Source organism: Ananas comosus, linkage group 8, assembly GCF_001540865.1.
Source record: "Ananas comosus cultivar F153 linkage group 8, ASM154086v1, whole genome shotgun sequence".
In the NCBI taxonomy this organism is placed as follows: Eukaryota; Viridiplantae; Streptophyta; class Magnoliopsida; order Poales; family Bromeliaceae; genus Ananas; species Ananas comosus.
In genome coordinates, this window is record NC_033628.1 from 5143586 (window position 1) to 5157855 (window position 14270).

General features: G+C 35.6%; 1 protein-coding gene across 2 annotated transcripts; it reads right to left on the reverse strand.

Moving 5' to 3' along the window:
* Positions 397-8471, reverse strand: LOC109714157 (ribosomal large subunit pseudouridine synthase B). 2 transcript variants are annotated; one of them, XM_020238620.1, is made up of 10 exons: positions 7893-8471; positions 7754-7833; positions 5684-5784; positions 5468-5537; positions 5222-5315; positions 5080-5128; positions 4533-4683; positions 4073-4129; positions 1706-1761; positions 397-913 (listed from the first exon to the last, which is right to left on the reverse strand). In XM_020238620.1, exons 1-10 carry the CDS (start codon positions 8377-8379, stop codon positions 841-843), a joined length of 1218 nt encoding a protein of 405 aa, XP_020094209.1. In that variant the 5' UTR covers positions 8380-8471; the 3' UTR covers positions 397-840. The 2 variants fall into 2 exon arrangements, with proteins under 2 accessions (XP_020094209.1, XP_020094210.1); XM_020238621.1 differs by lacking the exons at positions 7754-7833; positions 7893-8471 and adding an exon at positions 5899-6028 and having other exon boundaries at positions 422-913; positions 5457-5537.

Sequence of the window (14270 nt, forward strand, 5' to 3'; positions counted from 1 at the left end):
TCAAAAAAAAATATTTCTCACCTTTAAGTTTTATTTTTAGGAATTGGTATAATACTATTAAAATTTTGTATTTGAATATAAAATTTTACATTTTTTTATGTCTATCCGCTGCGAAGCGCAGGTTCCTTCACTAGTAACTGCTAAAAGTTGCTTAGAGCTACAACAACTAAAGATTGAACAAAGAGGCCTGCAGAAGTTTATAAATATCCTCAAAAATTTCTGTAGGGATGTGATGATGTTCCGGCATTGTAGTTCATTGTTTCATTCTCTAGGGCCACACAAACAAACACATCCATACGTAACAGTATTTAAAAAGAATGTAAAACCGATCAATACTCCTAAAGGCAATTGCTTCAATCCAAAGAGACGAAGCAAAGTAAAATACATTCGATTCCATAGGAAACAAACCTGTTACCAGAGATATCTTATAAAATAGCTCCATAGGTTTTATTGCAGAATACACCAAAATTTCATTGTACAATGTATCTAGAATCTCACCGAAAGAACAGCTCCCTTGACTAGAAAAGAGGCCTAAAAAATTGTAAATACTTAGTTTTCCGAGTCAGCTCACCATTTTCCAGCAATCAGTATTATTGTGTTTACAGCTTATGTCGATGATGAAGTTCAACTATAAATAAGGTCATGAACATCCAAGTGGAACCAATCACCTGCAACATTTGAAGAACCAAAAAATATTCACAGAAGCTGGCAGGACAAGCCAAATTTTGAAAAGTCTTCAGGAATGCGGACAGCGTAGTTTATCTCTTGATGGAAATGGAACAATCACTGGTTGGGCCTCTTCTGCTCTGCTTATTCACAATGAATCGACCAGCCAACAGCTCACGCAATTTTCTGAGAGTTCGCGTCCAACAACTTGATGTCAGCTTGTTTAAGTTCAACATACTTCCCAAGCCTGGACAATAACAATTATACAAGTTAACTATATTTATTTTTTCTTTTAAAATTCCATTAAGTGTTTTTAAAATGGTCAGGGACTATAGTCAGTTTATGTGAAGTTCAAGGAACAAAATCTTCAAAGAAAAGTAGAGTAACAAATCACAATATCAGCATAATCCAGAGACAAGCCATAGATTTACCTCTTCTTCTATATATTAAAATCACAAGCTACATTCAATGATAGCTTTATCATTCCCTTTTACCATCTGAATAATCATGGAATATTTGTCGAGTCCTCATATTTCTCTTTCACCTAATTTTCCTTCTAATATGTAAATTACCCGTTCATCATCTTGCTCTAGTTAACAGACAAATAATTTGATGGCATTTGTTTCATCCATCAAATAACCTTGTCATGATGCAAGCAACTGGATTGTTGAAAGTTCAACTTATATTTCACATATAGAACATGCATATATTAAACTAGAGCTTCTATATAACGAAAATTGACCGTTGTGTGACTTTAAAATTCAAGGGTCAAAAGAAACATGGTTGAGTCCCCAACCTGATTCTCACTTTAGCTGACTTCCTAATTTAAGTTTCAGTCTGTTGAACTCAAAAGTCTTGAAACTATCTAACAGATAAGAAAGTAATAAAATTTTAGAAAATGTACTTGCTATAATTATTAAGCAATTATCATGCAATAACAACACCACATAATTTGTTCGAAGAAGCTACAAAATAAAAAAAGAAGGCTGATGATACTGCATTTCTTTAAAAAAGAACCATCTAAATAATGATGAAGTACCCGAGATCTGAAGGAAGCCTGAATTCACCTATACGCACCCGCTTTAGGGAATAGATCTAACAACACAATTAAAAATAACAATCAGCGATAAATCGTAAAAATTATTTAAGCTGAACAAAGTATCATAAAGCCAACCAGATTAACAATCGTCATGAAAACATAAGAAAATAAATAAAGGGAAAAATATCATTCTATGCATTAGTTGATATTTGTCTAATAATCAAGAAAAATCTTATGAGAATTAGAGTATATTATGAATCGGATTGTGAGTGGAATAAGAGAGATTTCAGTTTCTCCCAGCACAGGAACTACAAAGGAAACCGCGAAGAGAAAATTCTAAAAGAAGAGCATTTGAGATGTTCTAGAAATCTAAGTTAACTGACATTTTCTTGAAAGCATATATCTCACTTTTAAGCACGGAGTCCTGAGGTTTTCCTGAAGAAAGAGTTACTAACGCTTTAGCAGATAGAATTTTTGAAAAAATGAAGAACAGGCAGGAGTGAAATAGATCTTTCATGGAAACGAGGAGAGTAGAACATGGTTACGTCAAAAACTGTGGTCAAGCAACAAATTCACAACTCAATAGTCCTAAATTAGAAAATCATGAGACTGCTTAAATATACAAGACTTAAAACACTAATATTACTTGGAATTAAACATCCTGGAATACTTTATCAAAAGACTGCATATCAACTTACAACTTAACAGACTAGTTGGGCTGTCATATATGTCAATAACACCAATCTCGATTATACTGTGGTGCCCGACATGCTTATGCATCTTAGATATTACCTCGGTCTAATGTGCATAGGACACGAAGATGGTGGCAACGATGCGGTCAGCTCTCAAGGCACAAGAATCTCACACAAATTTCTATTATAAGGTTACATGAGAGGACAAACCTAACCAAAAAATTCAAGGTTTATACCAGGAAGGTTTGCCACACCCCCAATAGATTACGCAAAAATAATGGCTCTTGCGGCTCAAGAATCTCACATGGATTTCTACTATAAGGAGATTAGTACATAAGTGAAGCCAAGATTTATAGAGGAAAGTTTGTCACATCCCAATAGTTAATGTAGAGATAGTGGGAACATGCTTGCATATACTATTATCCATTAAAGGCTCGATCCCATTAAAGGCTCGACCCAATTATCATGATATCAAAAATGTAGTTACAAATGGCTGAAATTTTCTTTACTAATTGCAGTACTGAAAAACCAAATTACAAATAAAAGAACGATTAAATAAAATTTAAGGCTTTGTTTGTTAAGGCCTTGTTTGATATTGTTGTCCGTTTTTCATTTCTTCAAATAGAATTTTTATATGAAATAATGTAAGAGTGGATGGTGGATTGCTCGCAGTCCTTACATCCAAGGTGTTTATTTTTCAACAAAAAGCAAAAACTTGGAAGCAACCTTTTTTCCCTGATTGATTTAAAAAATAAATAACTAAATAAAGAAGTTGTCAAGCATCCTCAAGCTGAGGTACACTGCAAGCTAACAACAATGACAACAAGAGGGAAGGACTTTCACCAGTACATTCATTTTTATGGACTTAGTGCATAAAAAAGAAAAGCCAACAATGCCCCCAAGGCCTCATTGTCATTGTTGCTGTCTTTTTTTTAAAATAGTATTTCTACATGAACTAGTTTAGGAGGGAATGACGGATAGCTTGTAATCCTTACATCCAAGTTGTTTGTTTGGCAACCAAAAACAAAAAATTTGGAAGCAACTTTTTTTGCTTCCAACATTTTTCTCAACAAGTTGTCACCCACCATTTGGCCGGAGTGTATTGCAAGCTAACCAACTGTGACAGCAAAAGGAAAGTCCTTCAACTAGTGTATCAAATTATATATGGTTAGTAATTTTTAAAAGAAAAAGGGCAAGGAAGCCAAATGAGGCCTATGAGTTCTGTTTTTTTCCTTTTTGTTAAGCATGAATTTTATGCGATGAAGTACTCCGATGGAATGTGGATTGCTTGCAATCTATATATCTAAAACGTTTGTTTGGCAGAAAAATATTGAAACTTAGTGGTAAATTTTTTTCACTTCTTTTTTCCCCCTTCTAAAGAAGGCACCGTTCTACATTTAGCTATCTAAAGCTAACCAACAATTATGAACATAGTGAAGTCCATTCTCTGACATAACTAATCACATGGAATTCATTTTTATATAACGCAACACATAACTAGTCCTAAATTCTTGCTTTTTATGAATAGCCAATGGCACCACGACGTTGTTGCACCCCAATTACAAGTCTGCAACAAAAACGGACTTTCTAAAATTCATCAACAGTGGATACTTGTAAAATAAAATCCAAAAAAAAGAAATAAATGAAAGGAAATAAAATAAAATCAATGACCAACCTGAAGTCCAGCATATTTTACAAGTTCACGAACTTCATGATTTCTTCCTTCATGAACCTGGCAAAAAACCATAACACCATTTGGATTTGAACTGTGACTCAGAATGAAGTTATGCAGCCTAATGTGCTTGAAAGGTCAAAAAAAGAAGCACCAACATAACTGGTGCAACGAAATGGACAAATGAAGCCTGCATTCTTTGCACAAATGTCATCAAATCTTCCTAAGTTTATTGTAGATGATTAAATGATACCAGTAAATGCAAGGACAATTTACCGAAGTAACATAATTTCGATGGACATAATTCCTCAAATTTTATGAGGCCAAAAACAGTAAGGATTCATATGTTTGAGAATGTACTATTATCCAATTATCCCCAGTTAATGCAGAAATAAATGAGCGTATTTTAATTGCACGGGCAAAACAAACTGCAAAAAATTGCACATATTGAATTCACAAGTACCACAATTCTGAGTCGAGGCCTTGATGCATCTGGCTGTCCAGGCAATAGCTCCACCAGATCAGGTATACACTTGGTGCCTTCAATTACAGTACCCTCACTAATAGCTATTAGATGCCGTTTATGTACACTACCATCTACAGTGGCAATATATCTGCAGCATAAGCACTGATCTTGAAGGGATTTAAAAGGGGAACTATGTGAACATTCGAAATTGACAGGTATATTAGTTTGTCTCAGTTGAGCTGCCACCAATCATGGATTGTACAGCCTTGAAAGAATAGTTAAAAGTAAGACAAAGTGATAGTCAAATAAACCAAATCATAAGCTCAAATCAGGTACAAGAAAGTTTTAACTATTATACTCATTGATTGGATTTCATCTTTGTAGCTTATTATCCTACAAGACCACAGTTATTTATTTGCCAATAGTTCCTACCACAAGAAGCATATTTACATGAATACAAAAAGAAGTATCAAGATATAGACATGTAAAAGACATATACATCAAATGTATCACAAAGTAGAGTTACCAAAGAATGAGATCTTACTCCTTGGACAATTCATTTGAAGGATGAGAAAGCCTTTGGGCAAACTCACCTGCATATAGGGAGTAATCATGAGATTGCAATCAAAGACAACTCTTTACTATGAAGAAACAACATGAAGATGCTATCAAGCACGGCACTGTACCATCATTTGTAACAATTATCAAACCAGTCGTAGCAACATCCAGACGACCCACTGTAAACAAACGTGGCTTTGGTATTCCTGGATGCAATTTATTCTGCGAAGTAAGAGCTTATATATCAGTAGATAATTAGATGCAAGTGAACTAATGCAAATTAGAATATAAAAGAGATTGCCAAGAGAATTGTTCTAGGAGTTTCCTCAAGGACGTCCTTTAGTTAAAAGAATAACAGCATACTTTGAACATACCCAACCCTTCAAGAAATCATCAAATAGGGAGACAACTGATTTTGGTTCTTCACCACATGAGCAAATATACCTGTAAGTCATTTACTCGATCATTATATTAGCGTGGAATTTTCATGTAGCTTTACAGAATTGTTATAACGGAGAGGAAATGCGCATCAATCAGAAATAATGCATACTGAAATAGCATCCATCAAGCTGCAAAGAATTAATACTAACCCTTTTGGCTTGTTAAGGGCAAAATATAATTTTGGAGGTAACTTTTTGGAAAGGCGGTTTCCGTTGACATATATTGAATCCTTGGAAAGGTCCACTCGTGTCTACAAAATGATACAAGAAAAGGTTGTTCATTTATAAGGAAATCATACAGTGAAAGTTTCTCTTTTATCTACCACAACACAACAAATTCTGGCCAAAATAATTAGGCTGGTTACCTTAAAACTGCCTTCTCCATTTAGCTTGCTTTAGAGAATTCTCCTATGATTGAAAAATAAAAAGTGACCATATTTATATCATTGTTTCATTTTACACTTTTCTTGACCTTCTTCTTCACATTTATCCAAACACCCCTTCGCAACCCCCCTAACACCCCCCCTCCCCAGCTCCATGTATGTAATCCTCCAAAATGTGGATAGAATTGCAAATTAGAGATGAGTAAATCCTGTGTCTGGAAACATTAACCGGTAATATTATCAACAAAAAGGACTATTTTGATAAATCATTTCAAGCGATTTCCATCAAGCATGGAAACGAGAATACCTCATAATCCATGCTAATATCGTATTCCTACCACCCAGAAATCTACAGCAATTCCTCTACTTTACTTACACCTTTTACTACTACCCAATATGAATTGAACGACAATAATTTAGAGTATTTTCAATAGAAGATATGGAAGATTACTAGAATATTGCAAATTGTGAACCAAACGGGCCCTAATGCTAATCTGAAGATTCTATTTCAGGGGAGTAGAAGTAGCACACAGTTGGCGTTGGAAACAGACCGGACTGCATAAGTTGAATTTGGCATGAGCATAAAAGCGTGGGAGGCTCATGGACAGGAGGCATCATGAAGCTGCTTGATTGAAGATTTTTTTGTTGATGAAAATTCAAAATCATATATTATTATTTTAATATATTAATTTATTTTATTTTATTTTATTTATTATTTTTTTAATCAACGTCCTTTTAGCACGAACGTCCGCGAGCATGTGCGGACGTTGCGCACCCTCGCGCTCCGTGCGCACGGACGTTGTGCTCGCTCGCGCCCTGTGCGCGCCTACTAGAGAGGACTCAGGCGGACGTTCCTTGATGCTTGATTAAAAGAGGCTAATTAAGGGGTGTAATGACAGGATGTGAACGTTGGGATTCCCAACGTTCCATTCCTCTTCCTTTACATATAAATATCTTGTGTTACTATTGCAAGATACATGTTCTATACACAAAGGATAGTAAAAAGAAAATTTTATAGTTCTTTTTTCTTCTACTTGTTTGATATTTTATCACCAGGTGTTGAAAGATTCTCCGTCAATTTCTTCCGCGTTCGTGTCCGTAGGAGAAGGAATTCCGGTCGTACCTTGGGGCGGTATTTCCGGTTAATCCTGCACGAAGGGCGGAAATACGCCTTAGGGCAGTGCTTCGTATGCTTCCGGATCAATTGTTTTGGCGTTCTTCTTCCATAATTTTTTTTGGATTTAGCGATCATCTGTAAGTTGATTTATTTATTTTCATCACAAAATTAGTTAAATTTGAATCACAATCGGATTTTCGTTGCGGTTTTATCCAATATTTTTTTCTTGTGCTTTAAGCTCACGTAATAATGTAGTACTAGGAAATGTTGATACCTGCAGTTGGTTGGTATATGCAATGTATGTGAGGTGTCTCTGTACAGAATGATGTAAATGGGTGTGCAGGTACAAGATTTTTTTTTTTTTTTCCTAAATTACTGTGAAGGGCAGCTTAAGGTCTTCTGATCAGTTGTTAAGGGAATAGGTTTTTGTATTTTGCAGGTAGAAGTGATGTAGGATTGGCCTTTTGACCCGTTCTCTCCTCTGGATGAGAACAAGTAAATCTGTCATCCGAAGAAGATGGTATTTTTATGTTTCTTATTCCAAAAACGTATATCTTGGCGATATCAAATCTCGCACCGAACTTAGATATTCGTTCTAGCGCAGTAAAAAAGAAAAAAAAACAAATTAAACACTCTGTTTTCGTCACAAGGAGCACATTTCCTAAGACAAAAGATTCGTACTGCAGCAATGGAGAACAAGAATACACTCAGCAAGCATACCTGCGGCGAAGTGCAAACAGTCCCATTGACAGTCACTTTCCCTTCAAATATGAGCTCCTCGCTGCTCCTCCTCGAAGCCACTGTACAAATACAAATCAAAAACCTTCTACGATAAAACCCTAAGTAAGGCAGGGGTTACCTCCCGCCGCCGCGAGAACCTTGCTAAGCCGCTGCGGCTCCCGAATATTCTGGTTGTAGAACCTCCTCGCGGCCTTCGAGTACTTGGGAGCGGTAGACGCTGCCGACGCCTGCGTCGAAGGGCCCTTCTTGTCCTTGACCTTGTTGGATTCGCTCTGCTTCGTCTTCTTGGAGGAGGAGGAGGAGGAGGCCTTGGCCTCGGCCATGGCGTGGAGGAACCGGGCGGGAGGGGAGGACTGGAGGGTGAGGTTGCCGTTCTCGTCGCGGACGATCCAGGGGTCGAGGGGAGAGGGGTCGGGGATTAGGGATTTGGAAGGGGCTGCGGCGGCACCGAAGGTGATGTTGAACTCCGTGGGGGAGGAGGAGGAGGAAGAGGAGGCGCGGAAGAAGGGGCGGCGTAGAGGGAGGCGGCGAAGGGAGGGGGCGGATAAGAGGAGGGAGGGGAGGGGGTTGAGGGAGGAGAAGGCCACCGCGCCGGCGGCCGCCATGGGAGGAGGGGCAACGAAGAAGGGAGAACGGCGGAGTGAAAGACAGTGGATAGAGCGGGCAGTCGTAGGGACAAAAAGTTTAATTGCGAAAACTTCAAATATCCCCTTTGGTTAAGCGCTTTCTCACGTTAATATCGATTATCATTTTAATATAATTTTATTTTTCTCTTTTTTCAGTGCCTTCATTAACACTTTAATAAAATATATAAAAAAATTTCAAACATCCGCTGTAATTTATCGAATATTTATTTTAGTACCTTATAACTTACAAAATTTTTATTTTAGTATTATGTGATTTTAACTTTCTCATCGATTTAACAAAAAAATTAACAGAAGAGATAATAAAAAAAGAAAAATAAAAATACAGAGTATTAAAGTGATACAGTTTAAACTACGGGGTACTAAAGTGAGAAAGAGTTAAACCACATGGGTGGTATTTGAAATTTTTCCAAATTTTATAACCAGCGTCCCCAAACTAGATATCAAGTTTAGTCTATTTTGGAGACAGATGGGTGCAACAAGCCAAAGCTGTGCTCGTCCAAGCCATCTAAATCTTTTGCTAGGTTAAAATATAAGGAAACTATCTCAATTATTAGATATTTTGAAGGAAAAAATCTACTTGGACACCCCGTTAGTAGTGTATATCCTATAACCATTTAATCCAATGGTTGAGATTTAATCTTGATTAAAGTGAGGTGTAACCTCACCCCTCCTTTTCTTTCAATATGAAGCATTCCTACTCTTTCTCTTTCTTTGTCTCTCGCACCCGCATCTCGTTCTCACTCTCGCGATCTCGCCTCTCTCGCTCTCGCGCCCTCGCCTCTCTCTCGCTCTCGCGCCCTCACCTCTCTCTTGCTCTCGGCTCTCTCCATCGGGCAGAAGGATGGCAGGAAGTGTTTTCGTTCCACACATTGTCGCGTTCTGTAGGAAATCCTGTTCCGAGCCGTCTCAGAGCTCTCTCTCGCCCTCGCCTCTCTCCATTGGTAGAAGGTCGCCGCTCAATCATTTATACGACGCTCCACACCACTCCCCTATCCATCCCAGAACCTATCACTCGTTCATTCGCTCGTGGGCGCCTGAAATTGGAGGTGATTTTCGGACCTCTCGGCCACAACCCGAATAGAGGACTCAACACAAACATGGGATTATTTTAATTCCTATAATCTTTTTCTTTCAATTTTTTGTTTAATATAAAATTTCTATTTTGAGGGTTTAGGGTTCCAGCTTCGCTTTGTCTTTGCATGCTGCGGACTTTGTCACCAACTAGCAGATAGAACACTGCTAATATATTTTATTTTTGGTTGCATTTATAAAAATAAAGGGTTTAGGATTAGAATTAGGGTTTAGAGTTTAAAAGTTGCTTCCACAGTCACACACATTTCGTTAAATTTTATTTGGTTTAGGATATAAAACATGTATTCATTACAAATATATAAATTACGCATATGATTAAATTTGATTTCGCTTGAATAGGAAAAAGGTATGGAAAACATGTATTAATTACTAGCATTTTCTCTTATGGATTGATAGAACGATGTTATATGGTTTTAGGAGTTAGTTTGCTACACTACTTGAAACGAAATATCATATTTGTACACTCGTATTAATAATTAATTTATTTGTATTTCTAGTATTGCTACTTGTATAGCATAGTTCACGCACGCATATATGGTTTAATGCGAATATGTATGCATTGCAATCTAACATTCTTATGCCATAATAGAATACTCTTATATATATATATATATATATATATATCTAGAGTGAGGTACTATGCATCGGACACGGAGTTCCGTGCTTCAGCTCGTTTTCGATGTTACGACTTTCGAATCGTCGATCAACTCGTTAAACTTGATCTAGAGTATTTGTGAAGTACTAGAAAATAATTTTATAATTTTACGATATCATTTTGCTAGTGAACGAAGGGGCTCAAAATCACGGCTGAAATAAAATCTACAAATGTAATAATTATGAATTAAATTTTAAATCAAAGATATGATTTGTTTTATATATGTATAAGATTTTCTATCAAAATTTCACGTGATTGAATATTTCTACACGTTAAACTTGCAACGGCTCACTATGGCCATTGAAATTTTGATTTTGAGCCCATGTGTCATCCTAGGCAAATGATATCAAAAAATAATAAATTTATTTTCTAGGTACTCCAAATACTCTAGATCAAGTTTAACGGAGCCGATCGATGATTCGAAAGTCGGAACATCGAACGAGCTGGAGCACGGAAGGCTCGCGTGCTTCCGATAGCATAGTAGCCTCACTCTATATATATATAATATATATATATATTATATTATGATATACTATATATATATATATATATACTATTATTATATATATTCTTCTTCTTCTTCTTCTTCTTTTTCCACTCTCTACATCTTTTTTCCCTTGCCATAATTGCGGCCCCTGCTCCAGCCCCGATGCATTATCCTTCCCCGTTGTCCTCAAAGCCTATAGCATCCTCGTCCTCCTCGCCGTCGCCGTCCATGCCCTTTGTTGCAGCCTCACCTCCATTATTCCCCGTTGTCCTCAAAGCCTATAGCATCCTCGTCCTCCTCGCCGTCGCCGTCCGTGCCCTTTGTTGCAGCCTCACCTCCATGATCTGTGTCACATCCGAGCTAGCTTCAGTGGAGATGTGAGCAAGGTAAAAGAGAGGAGCGCGGTGTCGATGTAGGGGCAGTGGAAGAGGAGGAAAAAAGAGAGGAAGTATGAGAAAATAAAGAGAAAGAAATAGCGAGAAGGAGGGAGACGAATTGGTGGAGAAAGAAAGGAGAGAGAAAGAGAAATAAGGGTATTTTGTTCAGTTTACTAAAAATTCGAGCCAAATCTACAAAATTAAAAAAAGAAGCCCATTTTTGCATCAAAGCAAAACTGCGCTATTTTTCATGCAAATTGGCCAAATAAAAAAAAAATAGTAAGAGATGTATAAACAAAATAAGTAAAATTCAAAATAAGCAAATCATTTGTTATATAATATCGGATCAAACTATTGGATCACAATTATCTCATTTAGATTATTATCTAGCTTAAGCATACAAATTTTGTGAAACTTCGTTCAGCTGCATACAAGAATGTAACTAGCAAAATACTAAAATGGAATAGTGGACTAAACAGATTTTTAGTTTTACAGCTTGATGAAATGAACTGACCAAACTATTACTCCAAACTGAAAGCCAACTAATCAAAATTTTTTTGCTCGATTTTGGCAGTTTGTTCAGTTTGGGTATTTCTAAGTTGCACATTGAAGACTATAATATAGCAAACAAAAGAGATCGATTCTTTGGTTTAGAGAATTTAAACCATTTATATTCAAATGTATTTTATATTAAAAGAATTAAGAGATAACAATAATAAAAATTTTGTTCAAGGAATAGAAATTTTGTTTTATTTTTTAAAATATTTTTAAAGATAACATAGTTTAATTTTTAAACTAAAAGAATATGTTGGCTCATTTAATTGGTTAACTTGGTTGGCTCGAATATCAAGTCAGGCTCCCGAACTGAACAGTAATAATTAAAATTTTAGGTCAAATCGAATAGTTTTAATTAAAAAATGGTCAAATTGAATCTTATTGACCAAATTATGTTGATTCAGTTCCATAATTCAGTTTTGAATGAATAGTGCTCATCAGCACAAGGTGGTGTAGATTTTGGACTAATGCATAATTTATCATTTTCAAAATACACAATGCCTATATTTTAAAAATAAGATTGTGATACAAAAAATTAGAAAATCTCACATATCTGCTGCAAAGTGCCATGCAAAATTATAGAAATCTGAATACTGAAATCTATGCACGGCAAACTTAATTTAAGTTTAAGATGGATAAAATCTTGAGTAACATAACTTTATGCCATAAACTAATCCCAACTAGGATAAAACTGTATTTTTTATCTAATAAAATATTATCAACATATAATATACTACTAGTGTAGGTACCCGCGCGATGCTGCGGGTAGTTACTGCTAAATAAAATTATAGTATACCAGTATTAAAATATTAGTTCACAATGGAGAGCATTGTAGTAAAATTTTAGAAAGAGTAAAATATCAACAAAAGTAATAGTTATATGCAGTGAGTTATAGCCAACACAAAAACTTGAGTGACAGGCAATAAAAGCAAAGACAATAGGAGAGGCCACTGCAAAATTTTGAAAAAAAAATCACTTCTCAGCTTCGGATATAATTGAACTGTGCTGCTGAGGAGGAAAAATCAAAGGAACCTTCCTAGCAGTTTACCGGATCGACTCGGATTGTCCATGGAACGTTCCATATCGTCAATCTCTGCAGGTTTGAATCGATTTACGTCGCCATATCAAATCAAACATTAAAAAAAAAAAAGGAAAAAAAAAGAAGAAGAAAGCAATTCAAATTAATATTTTGTTGTGCATACTTCACAGCCTACCATTCCATTCCTTAAACAAATGAAATAGAAGGAAATACTACCAATCGAATGGGAAATTAGAAAAAACGAAGCAAATATTTTGATGCTACAAAAAGAATAGGGCAATAACATGAGAAGTAGACCATCAAGAGAAAATAATAATCTGGAAGAATATTCCAGGAGCCAACCATCAAGACTGACGCTTCCCCCAATTCCTCTCAGAAAAGAAGTATCTTCATAGCATGACACAGCCTATAGAATAATCAAAGCATTTTCTAATGATCTTCAAAATATCTATTTATTCTAGCATAAAGACAGATAGAGAAAGGAAACAGAACAATAAATAAAAATAAAAACACCAATTACTTTGCCAAATAGATTTTTGAAATAGACAACATTAACTTTCAATTAACTCAAAATAGACTGCAAACCCAGAAAACAAAAGTACAAATTTTCTTGCACAAATTACAGCACAAAAGAGCCTCGAAACCTATTCTGAGTTACTTTGAGTTTTGAATACTCAACTTTGAATATAAAAATCAAGATAGTTTACCATTATATCGTTAGAAACTGAATGAATCTGAAATTTACATGGTTCCGTAATTATCTACATCCACAAAGAAAGCAAGAGAGATTATCTACTATATATCTATATGAAGAAAATAAAAATATAAGCTTACACTTTATGTTTCTTCAGGTAAAAAAAATAAATCTTTTAATAAAATCCTATCTTCCTCTTATTCCAACAAAAAAGTTCAAACAAAATACCAAAAAAAAACTTTCTGAAAAATCATAATCGAGAAAACTAAATTAGAGAAATATAGAAATTTTTGATCAAATCATAGTCGAGCTTGAGGCGGGTGAGACTCTCGTCGACGCCGCGCGACACGCGCTTGGCTCTAAAGTCGAACCTGTCGGCATAGTGCCCACACTTGGTGGAGACGACGATCAATAAAAACTCAATTTTAGAAGTCTTAAAAAGAAACCCAAAATACTAACTAATTGTAGACAGTAAAAGCATCACCAAGATATGAGAAGAAGTTGTCAATTACATTGAAGGATCATTCATTGAAAGTAGGCATTTAATTTAATTATATAGGCATAAAAATGAAAGAAAATAAATGTCTCAAATAGGTAGTGGAGGGATGTAACGGTAAGGGTAAAAATGAAGAGAAATGAATGTCTTAAATATGTAGTGGAGGATTGTTAATTTTAATTAAAAAATCAGTAAATTTATTTATTATAGGTAGTGGAGGGATGTAACGGTAAGGGTAAAAATGAAGGAAAATAAATGCCCCAAATAGGTAATGAAGGATTGTTAATTTTAATTAAAAAATTAAAAAAATTATTTATTTATTGGAGGTGACAATTAGCAATAGTGGGAAAGAAGGGAATGGGAGTAGAAGGGTGAGGGAGGGGGTGCCACGTGGCAAAAGTATTGAGGATTCATATTATGTAATGTAATAGATACCTTTTTAGGATATTTTTGT